This window comes from Hevea brasiliensis, chromosome 3, assembly GCF_030052815.1.
Source record: "Hevea brasiliensis isolate MT/VB/25A 57/8 chromosome 3, ASM3005281v1, whole genome shotgun sequence".
NCBI classification, from domain to species: domain Eukaryota; kingdom Viridiplantae; phylum Streptophyta; class Magnoliopsida; order Malpighiales; family Euphorbiaceae; genus Hevea; species Hevea brasiliensis.
Genome location: NC_079495.1, coordinates 56,554,933 through 56,566,658, shown reverse-complemented (window position 1 = coordinate 56,566,658; position 11,726 = coordinate 56,554,933). Strand labels below are relative to the sequence as shown.

Below are 11,726 nucleotides of genomic sequence, written 5' to 3'. Positions count from 1 at the left end.
AAAAGTTAATTACAAAATACCCAAAATGAAACCTAGTGTCCTACCAATGCACTGAGGTGACACAAATTCTATGCAGAGCGGTAGATAGTCTCACCAAGTCTGTGGTCTATTGGGCTCTCTGTCGGTCTCTCCAGAACCTACGCGTGGAAAAAAAAAACGCGCTAAACAATAATGCTTAGTGGTGCCAATAATAGAATAAAAAGAAATAACAGAAAATAAATATGCAGTGAATATATTGATGTCTTATACAGACAATTTTTCAATAATTATTTGTAGTCTTATTTGTTTTGTACTTGTTATATTCATTATTTCATTAAATTTATCAATTTTTATTTTTTGGTTGCCTAAGTAACCTATACTGGATGACTGGATTGGATAAACGGGTAAACTGGCACTGGGTATCAAGTACCTCGGGCCGTCACACCATCGGTCATATATGTATCTCCCGGTGTGCAACAAAACAGCTAATGAGCTGTAATAAATATTAGGCACAAGGCCAAGTATCATCATAATGTCAGAATGGCTAAAAGCCAGAAAATCATAAAATGGCATAATGCCATGTGCAGTACTGCTAACTGAACCCTATTGGCATGCCAACCTATCCAAACCAATCTTGCTAGGTGTACTAGGGCATGTTACACTTTTAAATTATACAATTCTTGAAATTTAAGTTTAGGTATTACTATTCATTTCATTAGTCAACTAAATTGTTGAATTTTGCATAGACAATAGGTACATTGGTTCTAATACTCCCGACATACCATATTTTGCATTCTAAAATTGTTGGTATTGGTTGCCAATACCATTTCTAAGCTTAGTGTTAGTTATTCAAAATTTTCAGATTTCAAGCCTCATATTTACTGTTCCATTGGTCATTTGTACAGTAGGAATTTGGCAAAATTGTCTTCATGAAAGTTGTTCCTTATTTTGTCTAGTTACATTTCCTTTTTTGAATCACTCCATTTGGAGTTTTGTAGCTCAAGTTATGGCCTAAACACCATAACTGGCCGAATTGGACAGAATCCAAAATTCTGGGCAAAACTGGTTCTGCCAGATTTGGTAACCTAAGTTTGGTTGGCAATTTGACTAGGTTATGGTCAGAATTTGGATTTGTGTTCTTCATGAAAGTTGTAGGTCTATGTCTCAGATTTCTACTGGTAAAATTTCAGGTCAATTGGACTTTTTTACACTGAGTTATGGCTAAATGAATGGATACTATTCATTTAGTCATTTTACCCAGGCAGAATGCAAGCATCCGGATTAGGGCAATTTTTAGGCCAACTTGGTTTAGTTTTCTGGGCTGAGTTTCTTCACCAAAGTGGTGCCATTATGTGTCTAGTTTCATGTCTAATTGACCTTGCACCAATTGAACCTCTACAACTCTATTTATAGCCGCCCAAACCTGCTGGACTCACATCTAGACCTGCAAGGCAACCAAGGCAGCTCACCCAAATTCAAATACCAAGCCACAACTCACTTCATTTCTTCATCATACATAGCCAAATGGTCACTAATTGACCATTTAAACTTTCATTCACCAACATGTGAGCAAACCCTAGGTTTCTCCCAAACCCTAACTCCACAATTTCAATTTGTTCCATTTTCATATTTTTTAGTTTAGATTAATGTTGTAACAAAGAATATAAGAGAAAAATAAACAAAAGTGGCACTAACCTTCACTTAGTCACTTTTCAAGACTTAAAAACTTCACTTTCTTCCTTTCAAATTGCTGCCCAAGGCTTGCTGTAGTGGTAGGGATAATTTTTAATGAAGGCAAGTTAGGGTTTTGAGGTGGTTTAAGGTGGGAATTGAAGCTTTGATAAGCTTTCAATGGTGGTTTGGGTGTGGAAGGTGTTTCGGCTGGTTTGGGTGAAGGAGATGAATCTGATTGCTTTTGTTTATGTTTGTCTCAATTATCCCTTTTTAATAGGTTAGCTTAATTGTGATTAGTGGGGAAAGGGTTGATAACATCATGTGATGTCAAAATTGTCATTTAATCTCATTTTCTTTCCTTTTCTTCTCTACTCATTTTCAATTTAATTTTTAGCAATATTTATTCATATTTTGTGTCATAATAATTATTTACTTAACTGGACAAGTCGGCCAAAAATCACCTTTGAAGGCGAAATGACCAAAATGCCCTCTGTTTGGCTTAACAAACTAAAATTGTCTATACTGATTGAAAAATTTTTCTAAGCACTTTCTTGGCATTCTAATGCCATAGGAACCTCAATGACCCTTCTCTGGAGTCCCAAAAATTATTTTATAAATTTTTCCCCTGGTCTAGGGCTCCTAGTTGCAAGAATCGCAACTTCCCACTAGGTTATCCATCGCTAGGGCACCGGCTCATTTAACTTGGTTATATTTTATTTCTAAAATTTTTTCTAAATTTTTCTTATTAATATTTGAGTTAATTATAGTTCCTCACTTTAGTTTAAATATTTTTTCCAGACGTTCTAGCTGTCCGGACCGACATTGGTCACCAAAACAGTGGAATGTACAGAGTTGATACAGGGAGGGTGTTACACAGGCCCCTGGGCTCGCGTTCACATGCCCCGTGTATGCTGAAACGCACCCTGGGCCGTGTAAAAACCCAGAACACGGTCCAGGCCATGTTTCTTGCGGCAGTTTGGTATTTTTAGGGTTTTCTTGATTGAACCAACTTCAAATCAACCCAAACTCAACCCAATCACACAATTAAGCCTCAAAATCAATTCTAATGGCAAATATAGTGGCTCTGATACCAATTGAAGGCTATGAAGCATGGAATTTAGGGCATTAGAACCTTGAATTTCAAAAATTATTCTAGGGTTATATTTATCATGCTTGATGAGTTATGTGCCTAATCAATTTCCAATGCCAAATTGCATACCAAAACACATTTTTGCATACATTAAACTTTCATTTGCCATCAAGAATTGAACCTTAGAAATTTTATTTATTAAACCATAATTAAAAAGGAGATTTTGGGCACTAACCTCCAAGGTGCACAATTAGTGGATCCCTCTTCCTTAGGATGTCTTTAGGACTCCAATTGTAGTCCCTCTAGCTTGTCCACCACAAGCACACCAAGTAGAAACAATGGCAGCCCCAAACCTTGCTTCTCAAGCCTTGCCAACCACTTGAAGATGGGATTTTATGCTTTAGTAAGGGTTAATGGATGTTTAGTGTACTAGAAACACTTTCTAACACTTTTAATTGAAAGGAAATCAACAATTTCCTTTTGAATTGATGAGAAGAAAAATGGAAGAGGAGAGGGAACAAGGTTGTCGTCCAAGTGAAGAAGAGGAAGGAAAAAAATTGTTTTTAATTTCTTCGTTTTGCCTTTTATACTAAAGTCAACATTCACTTACTCCTTGCCACATATCACCACAAGATACCATCTTACTTTTGGTTGACTTAATCTCATGGAGCCAAGCGTCAAGCTCCATATAAATCATAAAAAGTGGTCTTCCATAATGGGAAGACAAGTGGCAAACTTGTATGGTGCCATGTGTCATCATCTTATGGGGCCACATATCACCATATGAAAAGACCAATTTACCCTTACTTTTAATTTGAGTTCTCAACCCAAAATTATAATTTCTCCTCTTCAAATTAATTTGTATCAAATATAAATTAATTGATTAATTAATCTTCAGTAATTAATTTTTCACAATTAAATTCATATTTAAACAATTAAATATAAATTTAATTTATGCTATACATCCAACAACCTAGATTTGGTTTCAAGTCATGCCAGGTACTTTGCAATCTTATTGCAAACCAAATCTATTTAATTAATTAATTAAACTCTTTAATTAATCAATTAAATCATTTTTTACTTGGTGATTAACTTGTGTAGATGTGTGACTTACTAGGCTCATTTCTTATTGACAATGAGAAATGATATTATCTCTTAATATCATTAGAACTCTTTCTTACCGTAAATGATTTCTTTAAATCATTTCAAGTATCTCATAGACCATGGTTGACACCTAGCATTGCATGCCATGGCCAACCAATGAATAATAAGGAATACCTTAAATGAACCTTTAATCATATGTTACCATGCACTAGAATCTCTCCATTACAAAATCCCAATTCTAGCTGGAGTCATGGTTAATGTCAATCTCCATTCGCTATGAACATTATGTTCTCTTTTAATTCCAATTCTTGATTAATTAGATTTTCTTATCAGAAACTCTTTTCTAACTAAATCTATCTGTCCTGGCCAGAAACTTAAATCATCAAGAATAATTAAATGAACATAGGATTTTATCCCTATTTACTTAGGGTAACGAATTCCATCTTGATCAATTCCTATCTCCATATATAACTAGTAGGAGCCAACACATGCCCATATGCCAATACATAGTACGAGTATGAAAGCAGTATCAAACTCAAACCACCTATTTACAAGATAACTATGTTATCTCAGGTCTAAAGATTATATGCACTGATATGATGTATGACAATGCATTGACAAGAGTAAACTCCATGTACTTGTCATAAGCGTCACTGGTTCGGCCTACTTATCATGTATAAGTGCCTATCATATTTGTTATGTGGCATAAGACTCACCATTCCAACTTATTTATATCTCATATTAATACTTTGGGAATAAACATGATTACAATCTTTTTGGATAAGTCATGTCCTTTGTGAAGTATCCTTGACTGTGAATCAATTTATGATACTTTGTGCTAGAAATACTGTCACTCATATTCTTAACAACTTAAGAATAGAATTTCTAATAAAATATCAATGGACCCTTTCAATTACACATAAATGGATTATGTAAACAGAAAAGTGAAATTGCCTTTTATTAATAAAATATGTACAAGATACATACAAAATGTTATGCTCTAGGGCATATTACTAACACATCTTTCTTTTCAAGTGAAAGGAAGAGATTGACATTTTTGATCATGTGTCTTAAACATCCACTCTCCAAGTACCACTTGCTTTCAAGCTTTGAGGATCTCATGATAATTCAATTTACTTTAGGTACCCAAATGTAATTGGGTCCTTGGGGGTTAGTAGTTCTATCATTAAAATCAAATATTCTACCATATCCAACATGGATTTTCCTAATGGCACACCTATAATTAGTGTGACCAATCTTACCACAATAGTGACAATGTCCATTGAACCTTCTATGTGTATGAGGGTGAGCAAATGGTCTCATATGACCAATCTTTTTATGTTCATTATGTGAATGTGAGCATGAGGCATGGTGAGTGTGATAATAGTTATAAGTCCTAGTAGCATGTCCCCTAGATGTAACTCTCCTAGATGTAACTCTCTTAGATGTATAAGTCCTATTTACATTTTATCTAGAAGCATGTTGATGAAATGAAGTCTTTCTAGTTTCATTACCACAAGATTTCTTTGGCTCTTGTCCTTTAGGATTGGACACCTTTAGACTATGTACTTGGGGACTAGGCTCATTAGAACTAGATGCTTTAACAAAGATGGTCTTGGAAGGAGGTACTTGGGCAAATTTATTATAGCCAAGTCCATACTTGATGCTAGGAGACCTTTGAGAGTCCAAAATTGTATCAAGTTTGTCCTTCCCTTTAGTAAATTTGGAAAGAGAAGTTTTTAGCTCAATAATTTCATTTTTCAACTTCTCATTTTCTAATGAGAGGTCATCTAAGGAATTTTTCATATCATCCCTTAAAAGTTTATCATCCTTGGTTAAGGTCTTATTTTCTTTCCTCAAACAAACTACTTCCTTTTTCAAGAGCTTGTTTTTCTTATGACTCAACTCAAGTTCATCATTCATAACTTTAATTGCATTAACTAGTTCTTTATAAGAAAATTCAACATCATCATCATTTAAAGTTACCTCATTGGAGCTTTCCTCCACTGCCATGAAGCACATTTGGGCAACTTGATCACCAATCTCCTCATCTTCGGAGTCACTTGATTCATCCCATGTTGCTTTAAGTGCTTTCTTCTTGAACTTCTTGAAAGTCTTCTTCAATTTGGGACAATCCATTCTAATGTGACCTGGCTTATTGCATTCAAAGCATATGGGAGGATCCCTCTTGCTACTTTCACCCTTATCCTTCTTGAAGATCCTCTTCAGGATTAACTTCTTGTTTTGGAATAGCATCTTCCTTATTCTCCTTGTCACTAGAGCTAATTCTTCCTCATCAAACTCATCATCTTCATCACTTGAGTTTTCAGAAGATACTTTAAAGGCAATGGTCTTTTTGGCTTTGTTAAGTTCCTCCACTTGCTCTCTTTTGAGATTCATCTTATAGTCAATGAGATTTCCTAAGAGCTCATCAAGTTGTACCTTGCTCAAGTCCTTGGAATCCTTTAGTGAAGTTACTTTGGATAGCCACTCCTTAGGAAGACTTCTTAAAATCTTCTTTACTAGCTCCTCATTTGTGAATGTCTTTCCAAGGGATTTAATTCCTCCTATAATCTCCACAAATCTATCATACATCTCACTTATGGTTTTATCCGACTTCATCTTGAACAATTCATATTTATAGATGAGGGAATCGATCTTATTCTCCTTTACTTGAATAGTACCCTCGTGAGTAACCACCAAGGCATCCCAAATTTCTTTTGTAGTAGACTTCATACACACTTTATTATATTCACTTCTACTTAATGCACAAAATAGAACATGAATAGCCTTATCATTTAAAGCCACTCTTCTTTTCTCTTGCTCACTCCATTCACCCTTAGGCTTAGCTGCATGCACACCATCCACAATTTTTGTTGGGGTGAATGGCCCATTTTTTACAACATCCCACAAGTCAACCCCTTCTGATTTAAGGAAATAATACATCTTTTTTTTCCAATACAAGAAGTCATTACCATCAAAGAAAGGAGGTCTTACCACCGATTGACCTTCTTGTGCATTGAGGGTTGCCATTGATCTTTACTCCAAGATGATTAAATCTTGTAGAATGGAGACTAGCTCTGATACCACTTGTTGTCCCTTGTAGCAACCCATGAGGGGGGGGTGAATTGGGTTCTAATTACAAAATTAAAGACTAAAAGAAATTTAGACACAAAGAAGAGTAGAGGAAGAATGATGACACAAGAAATTTATAGAGGTTCGGCTATCCCAAGCCTACGTCCTCTCCTCAAGGCCCTTCTTGAGTTAACTCTACTGAAATTCTTCTTTGGGTGAAGAATAAACCCCTTACAATCACCACAAGAGCAAAACCTTACTCTTTTACAAATCCCTTTACACTCAATAGCTATTTAAATCTCTATCACACTCAAAATTACAATACGTGCTCACAACAACCTTGAATGAACACTCAGAATAAAGAATTTACAACTCAAATATCAAGTTCTCAACATTAACTATGGTAGCTCAAGTTCTAGAGAGAAAGAATGAAGAAAATCTTTAAAACACAATAAATTTCCAAAAAGATTATTGTAAAACTTGTTTCCAGTCATAAATGGTTCCTATTTACAGTTTTTACAAAAAAATAACCGTTGGGGGTGCATTAAATACAAAACTAGCCGTTCAACTACCCAAAGCTCTATTTTATTGAGTTGCAAAACCCAGGTTTGCCTGCCAACATTATTTATTTCGGCTGTCGAAGGTTGAAGCGCTAAAAAATAGCTTTTGAAAAATCACTTTCGGCTGCCAGAGTGCTCTCTGGATAAAATGGCTTTTAACACTCAAAAACCATGATTTAAAGAATGAACTTTGGCAGCCGAACTTCTCACTTTTGGCTGCCGAAGTGCTCTCTAGACAGAAAGTGCCAAAAGGGCACTAAGGCTGTCACACCCTACCCCTCTGTAAGACATAACATGATCCCGTAGTATACCTAATGAATTACCAACTTCGTCTACTGATAACCCATTAAATACACTACAAGGGATTTTAAAAGTTTTCTTACTTCTTTTTACAGTGGTGAGCACTATTTACAGGTGTTAAAAATTTTTTTGAACTAAAGTAAAACAGCTAACACATTTGAATTATTAGTAATTTCTGTAAAAATTTTGGCAGAGAGCCATCTGTATTTTGAATAAAACAGTTCTTCAAAAACCTGTAAAAAGCACTTCAAATATATTTCTCAATCTCAAACTCCAACATTTAATCAACACAATATGTTTCTCAACTCAAATCCACAATAATTTTTCTGTATTTTCAAAGGCTCAGACAAAAGAAATATAGTACAAATTTTACAAGCCAAAATAATTCACAATTTATTTTACAACTTCAATGTACAATTTTAATTTACAACTGCTCAAAACCAATAACATTATATATATACAGTGAACATACATTACAATATAAAATGCAAAATACGGTATACTTAATATATCCGATGATCTCTCAATGTAGTACTAGCAGCCTAGTCTGCTGCCCTGTCAGTCTGTCTACCTGCGACAGCAATGAAAAGCTATCGCTGAGCCAATGTCTTAGTGGTGCACAACATTAACCAAATACAACTTTAAATCATAAGTCATATAAACAGTGGATACTTAAAACTATAGTTAAATTCAAAGACAGTGAATGTCAATAAAAATTTAAACTCCATCTCACAATATCACAATAAATAGCAATAAATCACACACACAGCTTAATCATGTTCCAAAGTCCAATTCATCCCAAAAGCCGATGGCTAATGAGGAATTCAATTCATCCCAAAAGCCGATGGCTAGTGAGGAATAACATAGCTAGCTAGCAATAATATGAGTACTCATTCTATTCGTCCTCAACAGGCACACACCTCAACACTTCAACCAGAGAGGGAATTCAAGTCATCCCACTAGACAAGCTAGCGAGGAATTCAATCAATATACATGATAGCTGTGGTTTCAAACCATTTACAATGCTTTTCAATCAATAAGTATCCATCAAATATCATTCAAACAATTATTTCACAATTTAAAATAATAATATACAAATAGTCATAAATTATTTCAATTGAAAAATTCAAAAGAAATAACTGTTGTGCACAAACCTCTGATAACTGTCTCTTGGCCCTGACTCAGTGTTTCCTTCCCTTTTCCTGAGTCTTTGCTAAATGAAACACACAATTTGAAGTGTTTCAGTACTCATTTAAACTGTCTCTAAGAATAAAGTTTAATAATTAACTTATTGAATTCTATTATTTTCTTAGTCAACCTAAGATGTTGACCCTCGATGCACTCTAGGTGAATTAGGTTTTAATATTACCAATATGTCACATTTGTAGCCTTTTAGTATTGGTACATGTTACCAAATTCATTTCCAAGTATGTTGCATTTTATTACAATTTGTCGGATTTCGGTATACTAATTTGACCTAACCGGATGACCTAGTTCCCTCAGTTTTCAGGTTTCGGTCAAAACTACAAACTTGTAGGTCTATGTCTTATTGCACGCGGGGAAAAATTTCAGGTCATTCTAAGTTGTGTAGACCAAGTTATGGTCAATTTACCAATGCTGGACAGAATGTACCAAAATGGTAGGTTTAGGTCATTTTTAGGTCACTTTTGGTTCGGCCAGTTTTTGGACCTGAATTTGTGCAAGCTATTTGACTTGCTTATAGTCATTTATGGGTGTTGGCGTCTTCATAAGAATTGTAGATATATGTCTAAACTATTCATGGTAAAAATTTCAGGTCAATTGGACCTGTTTTGAGTGAGTTATGGCCAAAACATCAACTGCTGCCCAAATAGTCAATTTTCAGGTTTTAAATGTACTAATCCGTATTTGGTCATTTTTCAAGTCACCTTTTAGGCAGAATTTTGGTAAGCTTCCTTCATGAAAGTTGGCACATTTTGTGCCTAGTTTCACCTCCAATTGGTCTCATACCAATTGGAGCCACACACTTAAGGTTCTAAGCCAAAACACACACTGCCCTGCTACACACTCTTCATCACATACCAAAGGACACATTCAACACTTACCAAGTTACACATCCATGCCAATTCTGGTTTGTACCATAACATAAACACATTTAGCAACTCATTTTTTGTCATTTTGGCAGCTTATAACCATTCCCAATATGCACATTATAGTACATAATTTTTCAAGTCCAAATTACACACTATTTAACTACATGACAAGCTCATTTACATGTCCAAACTCAAACCTCTATACACATATACATGCTGCCATAACAAGCACCATAATTCAACAATATAATTCCATAAACCAAACCATGAAATAACATATTTTGATCTACACTTCAAGTTGCCGCTTTGTACATTTCCTCCAATTAGTTTCCAAGCTTCCAAAATCAAGTGTACTATCATGCATACATTTAGTATACATCATCAAATTTATTCCCACTCACATAAACACTTACATCAACACTTTAATCTACCATTTACATGCAAGGATAAATTGCTCTTATTAAAGTTCCATGGCTACAAAAAATGTACCTCTCTCTTAACTCATCAAACTTAAAAAATCCTACCATAATTCAACTACCCATAACATCTATTCAAGGTTTAATGAAGCAAGCATCAAAAATACATACTTACCACTTTTGAAATTCTTCAAAACCTTACCAAAACTTGATTTTCTTGCTGCCTATCTACTGTCCAAGTTGTGTAGAACAACTTTAGTGAAGGAAAATGTAAGGAAATTGGCTTGGATCATGGGAGAATGAAGCTTGGCCATGGACGGCCATGGAGGAACTTGAGAAGGATTCAGCTGGTTTTGGGAGGTTGAAGAAGATGAATTATTTCTGCTATCATGTGATGTTTAATGGTCCACTTAATGGAGTGAGTGGAGCACTAAGTAAAGATTTAATGTTTATTTATTCTAAAGTTTTTAAATTCCACATTTAACTCATATCTTTTGCTATTTAATTTATATACCACCAATTTAATTTTTCATGACATTTTCCAAGTGTAACATCATTTATTTTTAATGGATATTTAGGTCAAAAGACAACTCGGGGTGTCAAATAACCACAATGCCCCTGTTCGGGTTGCATTCCCGATTTTTCGATAACACCGAGTTTTGTCGTTTTCTCGATTTCCCATTTTTCTTTGTACTAATTAATTAATTTTTTTTTTGATATTTCTTTTTCTTGTATTTTCTTTTCTTGTATTTCATTATTTTATGTCTCCTCACTCATATCTAAGTGTAGTTCTAGGCATCCTAGCTGTCCGGATAACACTGATCACCGGAACAATAGAACGCACTATCGAAAATATGGGTGTTACATAAGCTTCAGAAATACGTAACTTTTTTACTGAAACTCGGATTTTCGATCCGTTTGAACTGTTAGAAAACTAAATTGATAAACTTTTCAATGAAAATACTTTCAAAAATAAATTTGCATTTCTCAAATGTGAAAATTTCATTTTACTCTCCCTTAGTCAAGAAAAAATTACAAGTAAAGACACTAAGAAATTAAGAGTTTAAAAAACTCATAACTTTTTTATTCGAACTCGTATTTTTGATCCGTTTGAACCATTTGAAAGCTAATTCAATGTATTTTGCAACTAAAATACTTTTCAAAATTAATTTTACATTTTTGAAAAATTGATTTAATTTTCCCTTGATAAAGAATTAGGTAAAAACTAAGTTGAACAAGATATTCTTAGTACCACCTAGACTTGAGTTAACACAATTAATAAAATGAGATTTACAAGATATAAAATAAATGAAAGTTACATTGTAGGGTCCCATAAATATTTACTTCCTTATCTTGCTCTTCCTTAACCTTGATTTGAAGTAATTTAGCAATTTTGAATTTAGGGCCTACAAACTCAACACAAACACTTTCAAAGTATATTTGTAGCACACTAATT

General features: G+C 34.3%; 1 protein-coding gene across 1 annotated transcript; it reads right to left on the bottom strand.

Moving 5' to 3' along the window:
* Positions 1 to 5,314: 5,314 nt before the first annotated feature.
* LOC131178382 (uncharacterized) lies at positions 5,315 to 6,880 on the bottom strand. The gene is made up of 2 exons (XM_058143340.1): positions 5,710 to 6,880; positions 5,315 to 5,559 (listed from the first exon to the last, which is right to left on the bottom strand). Exons 1-2 carry the CDS (start codon positions 6,878 to 6,880, stop codon positions 5,315 to 5,317), a joined length of 1,416 nt encoding a protein of 471 aa, XP_057999323.1.
* Between the last annotated feature and the right edge of the window lie 4,846 nt (positions 6,881 to 11,726).